A 25516-nucleotide genomic window follows, 5' to 3' on the forward strand; every position below is an offset into this window, starting at 1 on the left:
GTGGAGCGTTACTTTGTCTCAGCACTCTGAGGGGTCCCTGGGTATTTATTTACTTTGGAGCGGATATGGGAGGCGGACTTCCCGACTGCCGGCTCTAGGCTCCTTCCCTGACAGGGCGGGTCCAGGGGGCGGGGCTTGGAGGGGCGGAGCTGGGGGGGGGGGCGCCGGGGAGCCGCGGGACGCCCAGACGGGCGGGGCTGCGTCTGCGGCTGGCTTCACCCGTTGCCGGGAGAACCCGCGACAACAAAAGGCGCGAGCGGCGGCGGTAGCAGCGGCGCAGCGGAGCGAAGTGAAGCCGAGGAGTCCTGCGCTGCGCTCGCCGCCGGAGCCGGGCTTTCTCGAACCGGTCAGTGAGTCGCAGGCGGGCCGGGGCAGGCTGGCGGGGCCGGTTCTGGTGCGGCGTCCGCCCGCCCTCTGCGTAGGTGTCCCCACCCGGCGGTTGGGAGGAGGGGGCGCCGGCTAGGGAATAAGGAGCCGCCGCGGCGTGGCTTGAGGGGCTGTGACGCGCCAGCGAGGCCGAGGAGAGCGCCCGAGAGGCCTGGGGTCGTTGCTGGGACCTTTGGCAAGCGGCTGGGAAAAGTTGGGTGCCTTTTGAGTTAGGAGGGCCTGGAGATAGGGGCGCGCGGGAACCCCGGCCCGAGCTCCACTGAATCGGATGCTGTGTATTTCTTGTGTTCATATTTCCAGTTGCAGGATCTGAAGAGGGATAGGAAGGTCCACCCTCCTTGAGGGTTTCCTTTTGTTACAGGCGGATGTTGAAATTTTTGTGCATTCTATACTCTGGAAGTCTGAAAGCCCTTTCCTTAGAGTAGGTGATAATTGAGAAGGAAAGATGCCCGCATTCTTTCTTTGAAACAATTTTAAAATAAAATTTCTCTCTCCCCAAGTTTTAAAATCTCTGTGGTTTCCCTTTCTTTCCTATCTTCTCCATCTAGTTCTTTATGCTTCGGGGGCCTTTTCTGAGATCCTTGTGGGATTCACTGTCCATTTGCCAGAGTTTCTTTCTTTCTTTTTTTTCAGGGCTGCACCCGCAGCGTATGTTCCCAGGCTAGGGGTGGAATCGGAGCTGTAGCTGTGGGTCTCCACCGCAGCCACAGCAACGGAGGATCTGAGCCTTGTCTGCGACGTACACCACAGCTCACGAGGTAATGCCAGATCCTTAACCCACTGAGCGAGTCCAAGGTTCGAACCCGTGTCCTCATGGATACTAGTCAGGTTCCTTAACCACTGAGCCACCATGGGAACTCTGCCAGAGAATTTATGAAACTATTTATTACTTACAAACTGTAACTTTTAGACAGTTACTACTTTTGAAAAGCCAAGGGCACAGGATGGCAAACATAGACACTTTTGGATCAATGACATGGCTTCAGTGATCAAATACTTCTCTTGTTGCTGAGATTTCAAAACTCCACTGAGTGCTCCTAAATATTACCAGCCAATCACATTTCACCTTTCTTTGCGTTTATTGGTGAGATGATACCTATGCTTCTGATGGCTGTAATTGATCAAAATCTGAAGACGTATAAGTGGTATGGATTTTTAAAAAGAAATATAAATTCTTATATATATATATATCTGTATTTTTGTGCCATCTGTATGTTTATGGACCCTTACCAGCTTATAGGCCCTTACTGGTTTTAGAGTAGCTGAATTTCTATTGACTTTGTAGTCAGATTGTTTATAGGCATTCCTGTTAAAAACAAACAAACAAACAACAACCTAGGAGTTCCTGTCGTTGTGCAGGGGAAACAAATCCGACTAGGAACCATGAGGTCGCGGATTAGATCCCTGGCCTGGCTCAGTGGCTTAAGGATCTAGTGTTGCCATGAGCTGTGGTGTAGGTCGCAGACACAGCTCAGATCTGGCCTTGCTGTGGCTCTGGCGTAGGCTGGTGGCTACAGCTCTGATTCGACCCCTAGCCTGGGAACCTCCATATGCCACGGGTGCAGACCTAAAGACAAATAAATAAATAAGTAAATAATAATAATAATTTAAAAAACCAAGAAAGCAAAAAATATCTTAATTTCACTTGGCATCTTTTATCAGCAATTTTGTTGGAAGTGGCTAGGTTTAGCCTAACATAGACCATGACTTTTGTTTTAATGTGGTGGTATTTAAAAAAAAGAAAAAAAAGAAATAAACTAATCTTTACGATAAAACCTTCTGAGTGTTCAGAGACTTTTGGACGAACCAAGTCATATACATCCCTGTCATTTCTTTGGAAAAGTTTCCAGTACCAAATGATTGTAGAGCCCTTAATTATCCAAGAAAAGATTTACTGAATTTATGAGTATTTATTTTTCCAATAAATATTCATTTCGTGAGTATTTATTATTTCTGAAAAATAGTAGAAATTCACCAGAATGATTAAAACTGCGAAGGTTAGATGCATCTCTTTGGCCATTAGTTTGTTGACTCTGATTTGGGATTTTACAGCCCAGGGGAGCTGATATTTTTTTCACTCTCAGTGGGCTCTTAGTAGAGTGATGTAAATTTTTTGTTGCTATTGTGCTCCTTTTTAGATTATCCACTCACAAAATTATAATTTTGGTCAGTTTGATTAATATGTGTCTTGGTGTGTTCCTTCTTGCGTTTATTCTGTATAGTACTTGTGCTTCTTGGATTTGAGTGAGTGATTCCTTTCCCATGTTAGGGAAGTTTTTGACTATTACCTGTTTGAATATTTTCTCTGGCCCTTTCTCTCTCTCTTCTTCTGGCACCCCTATAATACGGATTTTAGTGCGTTTAACGTTGTCCCAGGGTTCTCTTCGACTGTATTCATTTCTTTTCAATCTTTTTTCTGTTTCACATCAGTGATTTCCACTGGTCTGTGTTCCACCTTGCTTATTCGTTCTTCTGCCTCCTGTGTTCTGCTGTTGGTTGCTTATACTGAATTTTTTATTTGTTATTGTATTTTACATCTCTGCTTGCTTAATCCTTAAATCTTCTATTTCTTTTTTCAGTGTTTCTTGTAATTTATCAATCTTTGCCTCCAGTTTATTTCCAACATCTTGAATCATCTTTACTATCATTAGTCTAAAGTCTGTTTCATGGAGGTTGGTAATCTCCAGATCACTTAGCTGTTTTTCTGGGTTTTTTTTCTTGTTCCGTTATCTGAGTCATAATTCTCTGCCTTTTCATTTTGTATAGATTTTTGGTGTGGTCTCTTTTTTGCAGGCTATAGGGTTGTAGCCTCTCTTGCTTCTGGTATTTGCCCCCCTTGTAGGTGAAATTGGTAGGGGGGCTTGCTATAGGCTACCTGATGGGAGGGACTGTGCCTGCCCACTGGTAGGTGGAGCTGATTTTTATCCCTCTGGTGGTTGGGGCTTTCTCTCTGGGTGAGATTAGATGCAGCTGTATGCCAGGGGTCTTTAGGCAGACTGTTTGCTGAGTGAGGCTGTGTTCCCACCTTGTTTGGCCTGAGGTTTCTCAGCCCTGATGGGTGGGGCCAGATTTTTCCAAAATGGCCACCCTTAGAGACCTCACACTATATCATTCCTGAGATCTTTGCCTCCAATGGCCTTCCCCCACAACAAACCACAGTCACCCCCTGTTTTCCCAGGAGATCTTCTAAGAACCATAGGCAGGTCTGACCTAGATTCCTATGGAGCCTCTGCTTTGCCCTGGGACCCAGTGCACGTGAAAGCCTGTGTGCACCTTTCAAGAGTGGAGTCTCCCCCAGTCCCATGGAGTTCCTATGCACAAGTCCTGCTGGCCCTCAATGCCAAATGCTCTGGGAGCTCCTCCTCCCAAAGCCAGATACCCAGGTGTAGGAACCTGATGTGGGGCTCAAAACTCTCACTCCTGTGGGTAAGCCTCTGTAGTACAGTTGCTTTTCAGTCTGTGGACCATCCATCTGGTGGATATGGGGTTGCTTATGTCGTGTAATCAGCATAATTGGCCCTCCTACTGTCTGGATGTGGCTTCCTCTTTGTCTTCTGAAGTAGGATATCTTTTTTGATCCTTTGCAGTCTATTTGGTTGAAGGTTGTTCAACAGTTGGTTGTAATTTTGTTGCTTTTATGAGAGAAGTTGAGCTCCAGTCCTACTCTGCCAGCTTAATCCCGCCTCCACTAACAAAATTGTAAATGCACAGTATTGCTGCAGAGGTTTTTTTTGAAGACTAGTGAATATTAAATATGCCTTAATTAACATTTCCATTGCATGTAGTGCTGAAAATGTTATTTTAGTCCATTAGTCTCCTAGATTACTGAACAATAGTGTTCAAGACTCTTCTCCAGTGATCCCAGTCCCACCCAAACTGATTATTTTTCATCTGTACTTAAACATAGATTACTTGTTACTTTTTTTTTTCACTTTTACGTAAACATTGTCCTACCAAGACTGTGAGCATTCATGTACAAGTTTTTATGTGAACATAAGCTCTCATTTCTTTTTGGGTATATACACCTAAGAGTGGAGTTGCTGGATCAAATGATAACTCTGTTTAACATTTTGAGGAACTTCAGATTGTTCCAAAGAGACTACATCATTTTACATTCCTGTCAGGAGTACATGAGGGTTCTGTATTCTCTACATTCTTGCCAAAATTCGTTATGATCTATCTTTTTTATTAGAGCTGTGTTAGTTGGAGTGAAGTTGCATCTCATTGTGGATTTGATCACATTTCCCCATAGCTAATGATGTTGAGGATCTTCGGATTGCTTATTGGCCAATTTTATATCATCTTCAAAGAACTGTCTTTTCAGATTCTTTGCCCACTTTTGAGTTGGCTTGTCTTTTTATTATTGACTTGTTCTAGTTCTTTATATATTCTAGTTACAAATCCTTATTAGATCTATGACTTTCAATTTTTTTTTTTTGAGCAAAGGAGAAAAAAAAGCTTTATTGCTTTGCCAGGCAAAGATGGGTCACAGCAGATTAATGCCTTAAAGACTGTGCCCCCCTTAGAAGAGCTGGGGAGGTGGTTTTATAGTTTTGGGAGTGAAAAATAGGGCCACAGAGAAGGATCAGGGTAGGGGTAGGCTTGCATTGTTTTCAAAGCTGGTGTTCTGTGGTATGGTGGTCTTTCTGGAATAAAGAATGCTGCTGTAACATCTTCCATTTGTTGGGGGTTTAGTTCCAGTGTCTGGAGTCACTGAGGTTCAGGTTCTTCATGGCTCTGTGCAGAACGAATTCAGGGAGAGACAAAGTGATAGGCAAGAAATAGAGTTATTAAGATAAGACGCTTGTGAGAGATGCAGGCAGGCAGGCAGGCAAGGAGGCTCTGCCTTGACTTGGAAATATTTTCTCCTATTCAGTGATTTGTCTTTTCACTTTCTTGGTGATTACCTTTGAAGCACAAAACTTTTAAATTTGAGTAAGTCCGTCTTATCTATTTTTCCTTTTACTGCTTATTGCTTTTGCTTTTGATGTCATATCTGAGAAATCACTGCCAAATCCAAGATTACAAATAATTATCCTTGTGTTTTCTCGAGGATTTTACAGTTTCAACTCTTACGCATAAGTCTTATGAGCCATTTGAATTAACTTTTGTATATAGTGTGAGGTAGGAATCCAGTTTTATTCTTATGTGTATGGATATCCAGTTGTCCCATGGCTACTTGTTGAAAGACTGTTCTTTCCCCATTGAATTGTCTTGGCATTCTTGTTGAAAATCAATTGCTGGAGTTCCCATCGTGGCACAGTGGAAATGAATCCAACTAGGAACCATGAGGTTTTGGGTTCGATCTCTGGCCTTGCTCAATGGGGTAAGAATCTGGCATTGCTGTGAGCTGTGGTGTAGTTCGAAGACGCGGCTCGGATCTGACATTGCTTTGGCTCTGGGGTAGGCTGGCAGCAACAGCTCAGTTAGACCCCCTAGCCTGGGAACTTCCATATGCCACGGGGATGGCCCTATAGACCAAAAAAAAAAAAAAAAAAAAAAGGAAAATCAATTGCCAATAGATATTCTTTTTTTTTGGTCTTTTGGTTTTCTTTAGGGCCACACCCTTGGCATATGGAGGTTCCCAGGCTAGGAGTACAATCGGATCTATAGCCTCTGGCCTATGCCACAGCCACAGCAACTCGGGATCTGAGCCACGTCTGGAACCTACAACAGCTCATGGCAACGCTGGATCCTTCACCCACTGAGCAAGGCCAGGGATCGAACCTGCAACCTCATGGTTATTAGGTTTAGTAACCACTGAGCCATACAGCCAACATGGCCCATAGATAGTCTTAGGTGGTAAATGAAACAAGGCCCCAAAAGACAAAAAATCAGCATAACCCAGTCAATTCCAGACTTGCAGACTCCTTCTTGTGGAACAGGTGCATGTGATGGATTGAGTTTCTGAAATAAAGGTAGCCCTGAGGAGAAAGTTAAAGATTACATCGTACTGGAGTCCCAGTTGTGGAGCAGCAGAAACGAATCTGACGAGGAACCATGAGGTTGTGGGTTCAATCCCTGGCCTTGCTCAGTGGGTTGAGGATCCGGCATTGCCAAGGGCTGTGGTGTAGGTCACAGACACGGCTCAGATCTGGCGTTGCTGTGCCTGTGGTGTAGGCTGGTGGCTGTAACTCACATTCAACCCCTAGCCTTGGGAACCTCCAAATGCCGAGGTTGTGGCCCCCCCAAAAAAAGAAAAAAAATATTACATAGTACTCCCAAATACCAACCTTAGACTACATGACTTGGCAAAAACTACCCCTGTCTGTGAAAAAACCAAGCACTCCCCTTGGGGGGGCAACACTGAGTCTTGCTCGAGCAGAGCTCCTAACCACTCTGTTGGTCAATAAACTGCTTGCAATCTCATTGCTCCAGCCTCTGCCTCCTTCTTCCCTGCTGTTCTAACAGACATGAGGGTTTATATCAGGATTCTCAATTATTTTCCATTGATATTTAAGTCTGTCCTATGCCAGTACCACATTGTCTTAATTACTGTTGCCAGGTTTTAAAATTGGGGAAATATGTCCTCCAACTTGGCTCTTTTTTCAATATTGTATTGGCTATTCTGTGTCCCTTGAATTTCCATATGAACTTTATTTTATTCTATTTTACTTTATTATTTTATTTTATTTGTCTTTTTTTTAGGGCCGCACCTGTGGCATATGCAGGTTCCTAGGCTAGGGGTTGAATCGGAGCTGTAGCCGCCAGACTGTGCCACAGCCACAGCAACGTGGGATCTGAGCCGTGTCTGGGACCTACACCACAGCTCACGGTAACGCCGGATCCTTAACCCACTGAGTGGAGGCTAGGGATCAAACCCACATCTTCATGATTGCTGGTTGGGTTTGTTAACCACTGAGCCACCACAGGAACTCTCCGTATGAATTTTAGGATCAGCTTGTCAATTTCTGCAGAGAGGTCAGCTGGGATTTTGATAGGCGTTTCACTGACTTTTTAGATGAATTTGGGGAATATTGCCATTTTTATATGTTGTGTCTTCCAGTCCATGAAGATGAGGTGTTTTTCCATTGGTTTAGATCTTCTTTCAATAATATTTTATGGTTTTCAGAGTGTAAGTTTTACATGTCTTTTGTTAGATTTATTCCTGAGCATTTGATTCCTTTTAATGCTGTTGTAAATGAAATTGTTTTCTTATTTTTCAGGTTGTTCATTGTAAGTGTAGCTACCAATTAAATTTTTAATGTATTAATTAATGTTTTAATTCCACCAGGGATCTTCAGAAATAAGTACCACATGATTTAGGAGTGAAACAGTAATTTTTCTGTTAGTTGTGGTTACTTTTGAATTAAAAATTTTGGTTTTAAATTTACTTATAGAAGTCCTTAAATATATTTTCATGGATTGATTTCTAACATTTGTGACAAAGACGAGATGTTATTTTTCAGTACATAGCTATAAAATCTAATACATGGGTTTACTTTGCACTGTTTGTGTTCATGTGTACAATTACCTAATTATTTTCCTATGTATCAAACTCCCCAGTTGTTCAATATTTAGGTTAGCGACCTGGGAAACATATTACCACTCTAGAAAGAATGGTGTAATTCTTTCTATCCTGTGCACTTAGCGATTTACTTTGTCATTTACCAACTCATGGCTCCCACCCCCCAGATTATTTTGCAGCAAATCCGGACATAATATCATTGCATCTGTAAATAATATACTTTTTAAAGACAGATATTCTCTTTGTAACTATCTTATATTGGTGCAAACCCTGCTATAATTGACTTTGCTTTAGAAAATGGTTAGTTTATTAGGATAGAGGAGTCAATAACTAAATTTTGTTTTTATTTTGATACGCAGGGGTCCAGATCTTATGTAAAATGGATGTTTCTCACACTAGATACTGACTATTAAGTAGAAAATCTATTTAGTAAAACCTAAGCTGCCATGGAAGAAATACCAGTAAAAGTTGCCGTAAGAATTAGACCTCTGCTGTGCAAAGAAGTTCTTCATAATCATCAAGCTTGTGTGAGAGTTATTCCAAACACCCAACAGATTATCATTGGGAGAGATAGAGTCTTTACTTTTGATTTTGTTTTTGGCAAAAATTCCACTCAAGATGAAGTTTATAATACCTGTATAAAGCCACTAGTGTTGTCACTCATTGAGGGCTATAATGCAACCGTTTTTGCCTATGGACAAACTGGATCTGGGAAGACGTACACCATTGGAGGAGGCCATGTTGGTAAGATGCTCTTATTCTTTGACTTTTATTGGAGACACTAGAGGGAAGCTTTAATACCACAGTGCCTGCCACATAGTGGGTGCTCAGCATATTGAGTGAAATAATGAATAGGATGTGTTCATAAGAGCATCATCTTTGAAAGATTTGTTTTTAAATATTGAAGTTGCATTGAATAATTTGATTTATGATTATATTTGCCTGAGGAAAGGCATTTAAGACAGTGTTCGGTGTTCAGTCCTTCACCATTTCCCCACAGTTTTATTGAGATAAAATTGATGTGTAATATTCTTTTTTTTTTGCCTTTTTAGGGCCGCACCCGCGTCATATGGAGGTTCCCAGGCTAGGGGTCAAATCAGAGCTGTAGCTGCTGGCCTACACCACAGCCACAGTAATGCCAGATCTGAGCTGCATCTGACCTACACCATGGCTCATGGCAATGTCGGATCCTTAACCTACTAGCAAGGCCAGGGATCAAACCTGCGTCCTCATGCATACTTGTCAGATTCATATCCACTGAGCCTCGATGGGAACTCCAACATGTAACATTTTGTTAGTCCAAGTATACAACATAGTGATTTGATATATCTGTATATTGCAAAATGATTATCACAGTTAGTTTAGCCAACTTTAGTCACCTCACATAGACTTTTTTTCTTGTGATGAGAACTTTTAAGTCAAACTCTCTTAACAACTTTCAAATATACAAAATAAAGTTCAAATAAACTATAGTTACCATGCTGTAGGTTGCATCCCAGAACTCAATTATGTTATAGCTGGCAGTTTTCACCTTTTGACCACTTTCACCCATTCTCCACCTCCCTCTACCACAGCTCCTTGTCATTTTGAACAGATTTTAAAATAGAGAGGAATGAATTAACACGATCAGATTTTACATCTTTTAATGCTGTAAATGTTAAGAGTCCTGCAATCAAAACTGAAAGGCAATAGAAGAAATTTATTATGTAAATAAAGTGTTTCAACATTTTTTTCTAGTCAGATTTGTATTTTATTTTCTTTCGGCATAATGATTTGATAAATGTATACATTGTGAAAGGATTCCTCCCATTAGTTAACATAGTCATCACCTCATGTAATATACAGATTTCTATTTTAAAAACTGAACATTTTAGGATACAGTTTCTCTTGCTTGTAATTCTAGCTGGGAAAGGTGGAATGGTAGGATTTTCTTTAGAGCTGGAAGGAACGCCTTGAAAATCATTTCTCTTCATTTATAATTGAGGAGCTGCAGCCACAGAGCAGTGAAGGGCTTGGTCAGTTAGGTGGCGAGTGACAGAGCTGAGATTGAAAGCTGGGTCCTCTGTTGAGGTCATTTACTGTATTGGTGTTTTTTTTAATAAAAGCAAAATTTTGAATGTTTCACACATTTATCATTGTTTAAAATTGTTGTTAGTATTCTCCATATGTGTAATGACTCTCAAATATGTTTTCTGCTTTCATGCTTCTGAAACATAGAATGTGTGACTTTCACAAACATCTCATTACAACTAGGGATTATTGGGGAAGGTTAGAGGGTAGCCATGTGGTTTGAGGAAGCCCTTATTCCAAAGATTAAATGGAAGAGTTGCAAGTGCCCTGTACTCCCTGCCCCTTCCCTTTAAATACTTTAAAAAAACAGTGTTTTTTTAGAATTCTGTTATACAGGATTAAGAGATTAAAGATATTAGAGGGAGTTCCCATCATGGGCACGGTGGTTAATGAATCAACTGGAACCATGAGGTTGCGGGTTCAATCCCTGGCCTTGCTCAGGTTAAGGATCCAGAGTGGCTGTGAGTTGTGGTGTAGGTTGCAGACATGGCTTGGATCCTGCGTTGCTGTGGTTGTGGCATAAGCTGGCAGCTGTAGCTCTGATTTGACCCTTAGCATGGGAACCTCCATATGCTGCTGGAGTGGCCCTAGAAAAGACAAAAAAAAAAAGATATTATTTTAGGGTCTCGCAATAAAAAATTTCAATTTTTCTACTACAGGTTGTGCATTTCCTTGAAGATTGTAGGTTTTTGTTTGTTTGTTTGTTTTTACTTTTTTGGCTGCACCCACAGCATATGTAAGCTCCCAGGCCAGTGATTAAATCTGAGCTGTAGTTACGACCTACAGCACAGCTGCAGCAACACCAGATCCTTCACCCACTGCACCACAGCAGGAACTCCTGTATCTTTTTTTTTTTTTTTTATTGGCAATTGCTTTATGATCTTATAGACTTGCTATATGCCTTATACTAATAAGATTTTAACAGCTTGGTGACTTACTTATAGCAATATATTGTGTTGTTTTTGTTTGTTTGTTTTGGCTACACCCAAGGCAGATGGAAGGTTTTGGGCTGAGGATTGAACCTGCGACCCGAACCATTGCAGTGATGGTACTGAATCCTTAACCTACTGTGCCACAAAGGAACAACATGCTGTATTGTTTTTTAAGGGGCCATGAGTACAATTTTAATTCCTTAAGGGAAAAAGATATTAAAGTTACTTGTTGTCCTAAAATACTGGCTCTAAAATACTTGATACCAAAAGAGATAGATGACCATTAGGAATAGTTTTAGATGTTTTTTACTCTAGATTTTTTTTTAAAAAAATTGTTCATTGTAAAAAGAATTACAAGTGATACTTAAGACATCAAACAAATGAAAGCTCCTCTTATTCCCAGAAAGTAACAGTTTGTATAAGTTCAGGAATCCTCTAGACATTTTTCCTGGCGTATTACAAGTACTCACACATGCAGATTTTGGTTGTTTGGTTTTCCTTTTGTTGTTCTTTGTTTGTTTAATGAGGTATTTTATACCTCTGGTTCTATAACTTTCTTTTTGCAGTTAACAAAAAAAATGTCACTTCATTTCTTCTCATTTGGGTCATAGAATTTCACCCCATTTTTTTTGGCTGTGCATATAACATTCCAGAGTTTGAATGGATCATAATTCACCCATTCCAGTATTAATGGACATTTAGGTTGGTTTTGATTTTTACTATTATAAAAAAGTTACAGTGTATATCTCTGTATATTTACCTTTATATCCATGTGCAGATATATAATCTATTTTGTAGAATAGATTCCTAGAGGTAGATTTGTTGATTCAGTGGGTATGCACATTTAAAATGTGGATAGAAGCGTTCCTGTCAAGGCTAAGTAGAAACGAATTGGACTAGTATCCATTAAGATGTGGGTTTGATCCCTGGCCTCACTCAGTGGGTTAAGGATCTGGCATTGCTGTGAACTGAGTTATAGGTCACAAATGCTGTTCAGATACTGCATTGCTGTGGCTGTGGTGTAGGCTGGCAGCTATAGCTCTGATTCAACCCCTAGCCTGGGAACTTCCATATACCACAGGTGTGGCCCTAAAAAACCAACCAATCAATCAATCAGTAAGTGCATAAGTAAGTAAATAAATAAATAAAATGTGGATAGATACTGACAGATTATCCTCCTAAAAGGCCTGTATTAATTGGATTATATTCCCACCAACAATTTATGTGAAAGCCATTTGTTTGCTCATATTCTTGCCAGTTACTGGAAATTATAAATCCAAAAAATTTTTTTCATCATTTGTTGTTTGAAGTTACATTTCTTGGTGTATTTCTGAAAATAGCATTTTCAATTTTCCCAAGTATCTGTAGGACACCAGTTCTGGATTGGCCATCTGCCGTTCGGTTATTTTTTTTTTCTTTTGATTTTTAGGGCTGCACCTGTGGCATATGGAGGGTCCCAGGCTAGGGATCCAATTAGAACTGTAGCTGCCAGCCTACGCCACAGCTGCAGCAACATCAGATCCAAGCTGCATCTGTAACTTACAATACAGTTGATGGAAACGCCAGATCTTTATTAACCCACTGAGCAAGGCCAGGGATCGAACCCGCAATGTCATGGTTCCTAGTTGGATTCATTTCTGCTGTGCCATGATGGGAACTCTTGCTGTTTGGTTATTGACCATGCAAATAATATTGTTTTTTCTCTAATAATTTATCAAGCATTTGCAGTGGCTAAGGTACCATGCTAGGCACTGTGGCAGGATAGAAATCTCTTATTTTCAAAATGATGCTTACTTAAACTAATATTCATTTCCATGCTTTTCAGAACCTTGGATTTACTACCTCTTATCATGCACAATCTTCTCTAAAAACTTTTATTTTCTTACTCTTTAAATGGTGTATAAGAACTAAATGGTGGATGTTGAGCTATAAAGCTTTACAGTTTCTTTCTCTGAGATAGTTGGTTTCAGTAATATAAGCATGACATTGAAAATGTGATCTTTACCAAAATACATATTGAAGCTTTATTTATAAATATTACTTGAAATCCAGCATTTTGATAAGTCTTTTGAATTACTGCGCTTCGTTATCTGTTGAAGTGGGAAATAAATCTTTCTTTTCTTTCTTTCTTTCTTTCTTTCTTTCTTTCTTTCTTTCGGTCGTCTTTCTTTCTGCTTTCTTTCTGCTTTATTTCTTTCTGTCTTTCTTTATTTACTTCCGGTTACGGCCTTCCTTCCGTTTCCGTCCTTCCTTCATTCCGTCCTTCTTCCTTCCATCCTGTGTAGGGCCGCACCTGCAGCATATGGAGGTTCTCAGGCTAGGGGTCTAGTTGGAGCTGTAGCTGCCGGCCTATAGCACAACCACAGCAATGCAGGATCCAAGCCTTGTCTGCGACCTACACTGCAGCTCATGGCAACGCCGGATCCTTAACCCACTGAGCAAGGCCAGGGATCAAACCCTTAACCTCAAGGTTCCTAGTCAGATTCGTTTCTGCTGTGCCAGGACGGAAACTCCAAAATGTGCTATTTCTGATCAGCCTTATATTCTGGCTAATCTGGAGTTGATAGGTAGCATTATTGGCTAGTTCCAGGAAAACTCTAAAAGGAGTCTTAACATCCTCTTGTACAGGAAAGACATGCATCTTCCTTTACTTGCCACACGATGGCGATCCTGCATTTTAAACTAAGTGAAAGGCAGTCCAACTTTGTAGGGCTCAGATTTCTGGGATTTTTGTTGCCAAAAATCTAAAACGTTAATAATCTTCAGCTTGGGAGCAAGTTGTTTTTAAGGTTATTTGTAAGCCACTTTTTTGTAGCTTGGAGTATATTTTCCGTAGAACAGTACTAAAAATGGTGGGCAGGTTTCTAAATGGGCCTGTAGAAACTTATTTAACCTTTTTTCTTTTTCTTTTTCTTTTGTTAGGGTCGCACCCGCGGCATATGGAGGTTCCCAGGCTAGGGATCTAATTGGAGCTGTAGCCATCGGCTTACATCATAGCCACAGTAATGCTGGATCTGAGCCCCGTCTGTGACCTACACCACAGCTCATGGCAAGGCCAGATCCTCAATCCACTGAGCGAGGCCAGGAATTGAACCAAAACCTCATGGTTCCTAGTTAGACTCCTTTCCTCTGTGCTACAATGGGAACTCCCGAAACTTATTATTTTTGTCTTTTCTGGGGCCACACCTGCGGCATATGGATATTCCCAGGCAAGGGTGTCTAATCAGAGCTATAGCTGCCAGCCTACATGACAGCCACAGCAATGGGGGATCTGAGCCACATCTGCAACCTACACCACAGCTCAGGGCAACACTAGATCCTTAACCCACTGAGCGAGGCCAAGGATCGAACCTGAAACCTCATGGTTCCTAGTAGGATTCGTTAACCACTGAGCCATGACAGGAACTCCAACTCCGGAAACTTATTTAACCTTAAGTCCCAATTTATTCTTTCATTTACTCTAAATTTTATCTTGTACACTTAAAAAATTATTTTTAAAATTGTTGTTAAATAAATGTAAAACTCAGTTTGACATTTTAGCTATTGTGGTAGAATTTATAACAAAATTTTTTTTTATCATTTTAACCATTTTTAAGAGTATAGTTCTGTGACATTAAGTACATTCACAGTGCTTTACAATCATCGCTGCTCTTCCAAGAATTTTTTATCACCCCAAATGAAAGCTTTGTGTCCATTAAGCAATAACTCTTCTCTCCCACATCCCCTGGTAACCTCCAGTTTACTTTCTTTGACTATGAATTTGCCTCTTCTGGATGTTTCATAGACTTGGAATCATACAGTATTTGTTCTCCTAGTTCTGGCTTCTTGGACTTAGCATGATGTATCTAAGAGTATGCTCCATGTATGTATAGCATGTATCAGAACTTCATTCCTTTTTATGACTGAATGATTTTCCATTGCATGTATAAGTCACCTTTGGTTTATCCATTCATCTGTTGACGGACCACTTGAGTTATACATCCCTTTTGGCTATTGTGAATAATGCTGCTGTGCACATTGGTGTACAAGTATCTGAGTCTCTTGTGTGCATTCCTATTCATTCGTGTTATTGTGAGACTCTGCTTTCCAGGTTATGGAAGTGATGGAGAAGAGGGGCAGAGATGTTCCCTTCCTCATGCCTGGGCCGTGGTCTTGGCCTGGGCAGAACTGGTCTTTCTGCACATCTCTTCTGCACGTGTTCTTTGCTGCCACTGGACTCTGGCTTCCTCCCCTGTCCCTTTTTTATGCCAGTCTACTTTCAAACTACCTGCACCTTTTCACCTCACCCAGAAATCTCAAAACAAATGCTTATTGGCTAAGTGTGAAGAAATATGACCCAAATATTTTTTTAAAAGGGTTCTTACTAACATAAATGAGTTGCATTCTGATGACGGAGATTCTACCCAGGCCATAATAAATAATCTAAAGAAATATTTTAGTACATAGGACGTGTGAAATAAGGTGATCTAACCAGGGTCAGTTTCTACTACCTCTGCTGTTTTGTTTGTTTGTTTGTTTGGTCATATACTCTTTTTAGGGCTGCACCCATGGCATATGGAAGTTCCCAGGCTAGGGGTCTAATCAGAACTGTAGCCACCGGCCTATGCCCAAGCCACAGCAATGCCGGATCCTTAACCCACTGAGTGAGGCCAGGGATCAAACCTGCACCCTCATGGATGCTAGTCAGATTCATTAACTGCTGAGCCACAACAGGAACTCCGACTTTTGATACTATTGATACTAATGGATCTCCAAAAAAGCTGTACAGGATAGCATTCTCATAGTGTTAGAGGACTGATTTGCTCACCTTGAGGAAATGGGGCATAATCAAATTTAAAAATCTTTGCTCACATGGTATTTTAAACAGTGAATAATCGTAAGTAGTGATAATATGGTTGTGAACACAGTTCTTCATCAATTACAATGATTCTAATAGTATTTTAGTATCAATAGTTGAGAGACTGCTGGATAAATCAGTCATTACTGTATCTTAAAATAATAACCTTTCCCACTTCCCTTTTTGGACCCACTCCCACCCCACTTTTCTGCTTCTCTTGGCAGTGGAACCGTGACGGTGTCATCTGTGACTCGCCATGTCAGTTCTCCTCTCATTCTTTCTTGCTGTCACTCCATTCAGACTTTCCCCTCCTCTACCACTAAGACTGCAGTTGTCAAGATGTCATAAATGACCCTAACTTTACTAAATTCAGTGGTCAATTATCATATCAAACTGGCTTTGCAGCAAATTTGATACACACTCTGCGCTTGGTTTCCAGGCCACCAGGTTTTTTTTTTTTTTTTTTTTTTTGTCTTTTGTTGTTGTTGTTGTTATTTCTTGGGCCACTCCCGCGGCATGTGGAGGTTCCCAGGCTAGGGGTTGAATCGGAGCTGTAGCCACCGGCCTACGCCAGAGCCACAGCAACGCGGGATCCGAGCCGCATCTGCAACCTACACCACAGCTCATGGCAACGCCGGATCGTTAACCCACTGAGCAAGGGCAGGGACCGAACCCGCAACCTCATGGTTCCTAGTCGGATTCGTTAACCACTGCGCCACGACGGGAACTCCAAGGCCACCAGGTTCTTGCTTTTCCTGCTGCTTAACTGAGTGCTCCTCATGCTCTTTTGCTAATTCCTTATAAATGAAACAACAAATGTCAAAGGGTGCAGGGCTCAGTCTTTGGTGCTCTTGTCTTCTGACTCTGTTTTTCTCCTTGATCTCATCCAACCCCATGACATTAATACCATCTGTATGTAGCTAACTGACTTTCAGTTTGTTACCTCCAGTCCAGGCTACTGTCTTGAACTGTGGTCTTATATGTCCAGCTTCCCATTCAACCATCCCAATTGTATCCTTAATAGATATCACAAACTTAATAGGTCAAAAAATGACCACTCCTCCCCATATCAGTTAAGTACAACTCAGCATCCACTCCTCCCCATATCAGTTAATTACAACTCCAGTGCTCAGGATCAAACCTTGGAGTCATCCTTGACTCATCACTTTCTCTCACATTCCACATCCAGTCTGACAGGGAATCTTTTTTTTTTTTTTTGTCTTTTTGTCTCTCTAAGGCCGCACCCACAGCATGTGGAGGTTCCCAGGCCAGGAGTCTAATCGGAGCTATAGCTGCCGGCCTATGTAACAGCCACAGCAACACCAGATCTGAGCCGCATCTGTGGCCTACACCACAGCTCACGGCAATGCTGGATCCTTAACCCACTGAGCAAGGCCAGGGATCAAACCCTTAACCTCATGGTTCCTAGTCAGATTCGTTTCTGCTGCGCCATGACAGGAACTCCTTGACAGGGAATCTTAAAGGCTTTCCCTTAAACTTAAATCTGAAATCTGGACACTTTTTTTTTTTTTTTTTTGGTTATCATGCATTTTATTTCTTTTAATTGTTATTTCCCCAATATAATTTTTTTTTCTACTGTACAGCATGGTGACCCAGTTACACATACATGTATACATTCTTTTTTCTCCCATTATCATGTTCCATCATAATTAACTAGACATAGTTCCCAGTGCCACACAGCACGATCTCATTGCTAATCCATTCCAAAAGCAATAGTTTGCATCTATTAACCCCAGGCTCCCAATTCATCCCACTCCCTCCCCCTCCCCCTTAGCGACCACAAGTCTATTCTGGTCACTTCTTAACCTTTCTCTGATGCCATCCTTGGGTAAACTACCATCATGTCCATCTCTGCCCCTGTCCTTTAATATTGATGTAAAACCCAGTAGCCGGAGTGGTCTCTTTTAAACCCCAAGTTACTGCTGTGCTCCAGTGGTTCTCGTCACAGGATAAGACCTAAAGACTGCTGTGGTCTACAAGGACCTACATGCTCTGATTTCTGTCACTCTTCCCTTGCTCCCTCTGCTCCAGCCACACAGGCCTCCTTGTTTATGGATCACACCATTTTCACACCTTTGTACATGTTCTCTCTGTCTAGGACCCTCAGATACCCACATGACCCCTCTTGCCCCTCTTTCAAGTTTTTGCTCAAATGTCAGCTTGTACGTGATGTCCTATTTAAAGTTGCAAGCGCCTCTCACCTAATTACACTCACACTTCCAGTCTCCCTTACCTTGCCCCATTTATTCCTCTGGGCATATTTAACACCTTTTACTGTACCGTATTATTCACTTATCAGCTATTCTTTTTTGCTGTTGTCTTTCTCTCCTAGTACAGTTCCCTAAGGGCAGGGATTTTTTTTTTTCCGTTTTGTTCACTGATGGTTCCTGGGGTCCTAGAATCTGCCTGGCACATAGTAGGTATTATGTAAATAGTGAGTGCATGAATGAATTTTGAGTAAGGCCCCGCAAGTGAAAACTTTCATTTCTCAATTTTGTAGTTAATGGTTTTAAAAAGTTTAATAATAGAGATTAAGCAAGTGAATTTATTGATTGTACATTTCTTAATTGTAGCTTTTCTTAAACCTTAAGTTTCAGATGTGCTTTCTTTTTCTAAACTTTCAGTTTCAGTTGTGGAGGATCAAAAGGGTATCATTCCTCGTGCTATCCAAGAAATATTTCAAAACATCTCTGAAAATCCTAGCATTGACTTTACTATAAAAGTGTCTTATATAGAAGTTTACAAAGAAGACCTAAGAGATCTTCTAGAATTGGAGACATCTATGAAGGATCTTCACATCCGAGAAGATGAAAAGGGAAACACGGGTAAAGTAGCCTACCTAATTGATAGCCTTCATTAGCAGATGGATATGATTTAATTCAGTTTCTGGGTATTTCCCAAGGATTCTTTAAAAATAGACATAGAAACAAAATGAATTTTGTTTTTACTTTTGCATTGCGTAGCTTAATGATTACCAATAGAAGTGAGCTCATCCAGGTGAAAAACAGAAGTTCAGACTGGTTGGTAAGATGAAATTATTAAGGTACAATTTGAAATTCAGTTGGAGTTCCCATCCTGGCTTAGCAGTTAGCGAACCTGACAAGCATCCATGAGGACGCTTGGCCTCGCTCAGTGGGTTAAGGATCTGGTGTTGCCGGGAGCTGTGTTGTAGGTCACAGATGCGGCTGGGATCCTGCGTTGCTATGGCTCTGATGCAGGCCAACAGCTATAGCTCCAATTCGATCCCTCTCCTGGAAACCTCCACATGCTGTGAGTTCAGCCCTAAAAAGACGAAAAGACCAAAAAAAAAAAAAAAAAGCCCCAAAATTGAGCTAACTCTTGATTAACATGATTGGTGGGGGTGGCATTGGGTTGTTGACCCTCCGCAAAGTCAAAATGCAAGGGTAACTCAATAAAAATGTCAAACAAATGCATTTTGGTTGTGAATGAGCATTTTAAGTGATATATGGCAATCTTCAAATAGTTTACATGGTACCAAAATTTCTGCAGGATTGCTATCAGCTAGAGAATATTTTGATCATTAATTTTATCTAGAGTGATAGTGTATACTTCTGTACTGTCTATTTTATATTTTTGGAACTTTTATTTTTGTCTTTTTAGGACTGAACTTGCAGAACATAGAGGTTCTCAGGTTAGGGGTTGAATAGGAGCTGTAGCCGCTGGCCTGTGTCACAACCACAGCCATGCCAGATCTGAGTCACATCTGTGACCTATACCACAGCTCGTGGCAATGCTGGATCCTTAACCCACTGAGTGAGGCCAGAGATCAAACCTGGGTCCTCCTGGATGCTATTCAGATTTGTTTCCACTGAGCCATGATGGGAACTCCTAGAAACTTTTTTTTTTTTTTGAATTGCCATCTCATCTTGTTTACCTTATACTCTGATATTATATAGGGTAAACCTGTTTTAAAAATGACTAACCAACTTTATTTTTATGAAATTTTCATTTATCATTGGTTATGTACCAAAATTCTTAAACCTTAGAATGGCTTGAGTATTAATGAAACACAAAAGAAACTGGTTTCTCTTAATTAATCTACTACTGATTAATTCTTTTGAGTTATATATTTAGTTTATTTATTTTTTTTCTTTTTAGGGCCATACCTGTGGCATTTGGAAGTTCCAGGCTAGGGGTTGAATTGGAGCTATAGCTGCTGGCATATGCCACAGCCATAGCAATGCCAGATCTGAGCCAGGTCTGTGACCTACACTACAGCTCATAGCAACACTGGATCCTTAACCTGCTGAATGAGGCCAGGGATTGAACCCACATCCTCATGGATACTAGTTGGGTTCTTAACCCACTGAGCCAAGATGGGAACTCCAGTTTATTATCTTTTAATCAGTGTGATAGACTCCACAAATCAAAATACTGGAAGAGTTTTTCTTTTGTCAGCTGTCTTAAAGAATTGTGCGATGTGTCATTCCAAAAAAAAAAAAAAAACCCAGATTGTTTAGAAAATATATGTTACATCTTTTTTTAATATATAATGATTTTTATTTTTTTCCATTATAGCTGGTTTACAGTGTTCTGTCAGTTTTCTGCTGTACAGCATGGTGACCCAGTTACACATACATGTATACATTCTTTTTTCTTACATTATCATGCTCCATTATAAGTGACCAGACATAGTTCCCAGTGCTACACAGCAGGATCTCATTGCTAATCCATTCCAAAGGCAATAGTCTGCATCTATTAACCCCAAGCACCCCATCCATCCCACTCCCTCCTCCTCCCCCTTGGCAACCACAAGTCTATTCTCCAAGTCCGTGATTTTCTTTTCTATGGAAAGGTTCATTTGTGCAGTATATTAGATATGATATGACATATATTACATCTTTTAAAATTTAAACCTCAAAATGAGTGCCATCTGTTAGAATAATCCTGTTAGAAGATTATCTAAAACTATTTAATGATGTTGCTGATGTTACTTTCATTTGAAATGCTATTGATTTTTTTTAAAGGGACAATCTTGGCTGGGCAGCTTAGCAAACGATAACTGTGGTGTGGTTAATTGAACTCTATTGGATTTTGATTAAACTTGATTTAAAACCTTGCTCTTGCCATTTTAAGTGATTGTTGGAGCCAAGGAGTGTCAGGTGGAGAGTGCAGATGAAGTGATGAGTCTCCTGGAGATGGGGAATGCAGCCAGGCACACGGGGACCACCCAAATGAACGAGCACTCCAGTAGATCACATGCCATTTTCACCATCAGCCTTTGTCAAGTAGAGAAAAATAGAGAGTCAGCCAAAGATGGATCATGGTATTCCCCTCGGCATATTGTCTCAAAGTTCCACTTTGTGGATTTGGCTGGGTCAGAAAGAGTAACCAAAACGGGGAATACTGGGGAACGGTTCAAAGAATCCATTCAGATCAACAGTGGGTTGCTGGCGTTAGGAAACGTCATAAGCGCTCTTGGGGACCCACGCCGGAAGAGCTCACATATTCCATATAGGGATGCTAAAATTACCCGGCTTCTGAAAGATTCACTGGGAGGCAGTGCCAAGACCGTCATGATCACTTGTGTCAGCCCATCCTCCTCCGATTTTGACGAGTCCTTAAATTCTCTCAAGTATGCCAACAGAGCACGCAACATTAGAAATAAACCCACCTTAAACTTCAGCCCCGAGTTGGACCGTATGGATGAAATGGAATTTGAGATTAAGTTGCTTCGAGAAGCTTTGCAAAGCCAGCAGACTGGTAGCAGCCAAACTAGCCAGATCCATCGTGAGGGCACTCCTGATAAAAACAGGATCCATTCTCTTGAGGAGCAAGTAGCTCAGCTACAAGGAGAATGTCTGGGTTACCAAAACTGTATAGAGGAAGCCTTTACCTTCTTGGTGGACTTAAAAGATGCTGTCAGACTAAACCAAAAGCAGCAACAAAAACTGCAGGAGTGGTTTAACATGACCCAGGAGGTCAGGAAGGCAATTCTCACAACATTCAGAGGAAGCAGAGGCATTGGCAGCCTGGGCGAGGGACCGCAGCATATTACAGTGCTCCAGCTGAAGAGAGAGCTTAAGAAATGCCAGGTATGTAGACACCACTTTTGTAAGGAACTTGTTTAAGGATAAATTTATCGGGTCAAGGAGGAGTCATTTTGGAATTTCAGAAGGTCCCCCCCCCCCCATTAAGGCTGCACCTGTGGCAAGTGGAGGTTCCCAGGCTAGGGGTCAAATTGGAGTTGCTGGCCTACACTACAGCCATAGCAGTGTGGGGTTCAAGCCGCATCTGCAACTTACACCACAGCTCACGGCAACGCCAGATCCTTAACCCATTGAGGGAGGCCAGGGATCAAACCTGCGTCTTCATGGAAGCTAGTCATATTCATTTCTGCTGAGCCATGACAGGAACTCCAAATTTCAGAAGTTTTTAAAAAGGATTCTGTGTAAAACCTCATTTGCTTTTACTCTGTTTCTCCCTTTTCTTTTCATAGTGCTTTCTCCTCATAAATCATACCTTTCTGGGCTCTTCCCCCTTTCTCCTTTAAATATATTTTAATTTGTTGTATTTATTGAGTAGACTCTTGTGGACCTGGTCATTAATTTACAGAATGAAAAGAAACACAGTTTCAGAAACAACATTAATTAAATTTTATTGGGTTTTTATCCCTCTTTGGGTTAGTGCTGCTGCTTTCTTTCTTTTTTTTTTTTTTTTTTAAAGGGCCACACTTGTGGCATATGAAAGTTCCCCAGCTAGGGGTCCAGTGGTAGCCTAAAGCTTCTGGCTTATGCTGCAGCCACAGTAATGGGGCATCCACCACATCTGTGACCTATACCACAGCTCACAGAATGCTGGATCCTTAACCCACTGAGCGATGCCAGGGATCGAACCTGAATCCTCATGGAAAATAGTTAGGTTCGTTACTGCTGAGCCATGATGGGAACTCTAGGTCAGGTCTTCTTGAAAGAAAAAAATACTTCATCCCTTGAGTTTGGAGTGTTGATTTTTAGACAAACAAATCATCATATTTCAAAAATATTTAAGGAATGTATCTACATATATGTATACATATTATATATACATGTGTTAAGACTTACATTAACCTACTTTTCATTGAAAAAATGAGCTACTGCAGTGACAATGCTGGATCCTTACCCTGTTGCTCCACAAGGGAAATCCCTCATCAGAATATTCTTAAGTGAAACTGGCATTTGTTTGTTTGTGTTATGAATGCACGGCAGTGAAGAATATAGTGACTACCACAGCAGTTTGATGACACTTCCTTTGTTCACACTAGGAGCCAGCCCCTTTACCTGTCATTGTTTTTGCACCATCAGTGCAAGTGTTACCATGGTGGAAAAAGCAATTATCATTTTAGTATAACTAGGAAAATGGTTTTGCCCCGTGGACACCCTGAAATGATCTAAGGGTCATGCTAAAAGGGTCACTACTGAATGCCCTAGGAGAACTGCTACTCTGTTATAAAGCTTTAATATTTAAATATAAGTGTAGTCTTAAAATCATGGATTTTTTTTTTTTAAGGCAGTAACACTGCCCTGTCTTTTTCCTAAATAGAGCAGGCCCAGCCTTTCCTCTTTGGTTTAAGAAACTGGCAGAACAGGAAGTACAAGTGATAGGAAGCTTGAACTTCAGTTCACTATAGGAGCTGGTGGTAGGAAGCATGCCTCTAAGGTGGCTATTGGAAGCCCACAAAACCCACCTGCTTAGCGGTGAGGTGGGTAGTAACTTCTCTCCGTCTGTTGGAAACTCTGTATTTATACTTGCTCTAGATTATGTACTCTGGATTATGACTTCCCAAAGATATTAACAGTCTCAATGAAAAATGGTACCCTGATCAGATTGTTTTGGGGAATTCTAGATTGCAAAAAGCAAAAATCCCAAGACTTCTCAGAATTTTGAAAAATGCTAATGTATATTATAAATCTCAAAGCATTTAGCGTTTCCCAGTTTTATAAAATGGGTTCCTTCTTTTGATCTGCAGACTTGCAGGGCTAGTAATCTTTGGATACCACTGAACAGCAAGTAGAAAAATGATTGGTGTCATTCCTTACCCCATATGTCCCTTTAAAAAAAAAATTTCTTTTTGGAGTTCCCATCATGGTGCAGCAGAAATGAATCTGACTAGTAACCATGAGGTTGTGGGTTCGATTCCTGGCCTTGCTCAGTGGGTTAAGGATCTGGTGTTGCCGTGAGCTGTGGTATAGGTTGCAGACATGGCTTGGATCTGGCATTGCTGTGGCAGTGGTTGTGGCCCAAAGCTGTAGCTCTGATTAGACCCCAAGCCTGGGAACCTCCATATGCCGTGGATGAGGCCCTAAAAAAGACAAAAAAAAAAAATTTTTTTAAGGCCGCACTTGCGGCTTTTGGAAGTTCCCAGGCTAAAGGTCAAATCAGAGCTGTAGCCCCTCAGCTACAGCCCATCTGAGCTGTGGCTGCAACCACGGCTCACAGCAGTGTTGGATCCTCAACCCACTGAGTGAGGCTAGGGATCAGACCTGCATTCTCATGGATACTAGTCAGATTCATTTCTGCCAAACCACGGCAGAAACTCCTAAAGAATTGTTTTTTAAACTTCCTTTTCTGTTCTTTTTCCCTGTGGGAGATAGAATATCATAGTTAAGAATATGGGTACCAAAATTCCAACACTTGAATCCCAGCTCCTCTGCTGATTAGCTCTCTGACCTTGGACAAATATTGAACCTCTCTGTGCTTCCATTTCCCCATCTATAAAATGGAAACACTTAAATTATAAGCTCCATATAGGGTTGTTTTGAAAGCTGTCAGAGCATCCTTAGTTCCCATAAAATCATGTGAAGGATGCCTGAGCTGTAGTAAGGCTCAGTACACATTAGTTTATCATGATCTTTTCATTTATTTTTCACCTGCCTCTGCTTAGGCTATACATTTGTGGCAGCTGAGGGATTGGACTCAGTTGTCATAGGTAGGGCCACATGCCAGGGATTCTGTAGACAGATCAATAAACTCATCTGTTCAGGGAGTCCGTGGGTCTGTGCATGAAGAAGAATGGACATTCTCTTTGCTCAGCCCTGCCTCCCTGGGCCCATTAGGCAAGAAGGTAAGTACTGTAAAAAAGCTAACATGAGATTATTAGACCATCTCACAGGTAGAATAACTTCCTTTAAGAGACATTGTCAAACTATCATTAAACCATGGTTTCTGTGATACTGTGTGGGCTTCCTTGAGTATTTTCTTTTTTCTTTCTTTTATTTTCTTTTTTTTTTTTTTGGTCTTTTTAGCACCATACCTGCAGCATATGGAAGTTCCCAGGCTAGGGGTCAAATCAGAGCTATAACTGCTGGCCTATGCCACAGCCACAGCAACGTGGGATCCGAGCCTCATCTGCAGCCTGCACCACAGCTCACAGCCAAATTGGATCTTTAACTGAGCAAGGCCAGGGATCTCACCTGCGTCTTCATGGATGCTGGTCCTGTTCATTATTGCTGAGCCACAGCGGTAACTCCTCCCTTGAGTATTTTTCATGGTGAATATCACTTGTGCTTTCTTTCCCTCCTCCCAGTGTGCGCTTGCTGCTGATGAAGTAGTATTTAATCAGAAGGACCTGGAGGTGAAGGAGCTAAAGAATCAAGTGCAGATGATGGTACAAGAAAACAAAGGACACGTTGTATCTTTGAAAGAAGCGCAAAAAGTGAATAAGTTACAGGTAGAGTTTCTTAATGTGCCTCACTCTGTATATTTCATTGGAATAGTAACTAAATGGAATTGCATTTTCAGTGATGAGTGGGAATGTTTGCAAAATAGTTTTCAGAAGAATTCTGAACACAGGCACCTGAA

General features: G+C 41.2%; 1 protein-coding gene across 2 annotated transcripts in view; it reads left to right on the top strand.

Annotated features, from left to right (window-relative positions):
• Window positions 1-227: 227 nt before the first annotated feature.
• The window catches only part of KIF27 (kinesin family member 27), a 94370-nt gene continuing 69081 nt past the window's right edge, over window positions 228-25516 (top strand). For both annotated transcript variants that reach the window (XM_047755111.1, XM_047755110.1), the window contains exons 1-5: window positions 228-346; window positions 8215-8599; window positions 18340-18540; window positions 20813-21771; window positions 25242-25385. In XM_047755111.1, coding sequence (XP_047611067.1) covers window positions 8302-8599; window positions 18340-18540; window positions 20813-21771; window positions 25242-25385 — 1602 coding nt within the window. In that variant the 5' untranslated portion in view covers window positions 228-346; window positions 8215-8301. The remainder of the gene's footprint in view (window positions 347-8214; window positions 8600-18339; window positions 18541-20812; window positions 21772-25241; window positions 25386-25516) is intronic.

Source organism: Phacochoerus africanus, chromosome 12 (genome assembly GCF_016906955.1).
Source record: "Phacochoerus africanus isolate WHEZ1 chromosome 12, ROS_Pafr_v1, whole genome shotgun sequence".
NCBI lineage: Eukaryota > Metazoa > Chordata > Mammalia > Artiodactyla > Suidae > Phacochoerus > Phacochoerus africanus.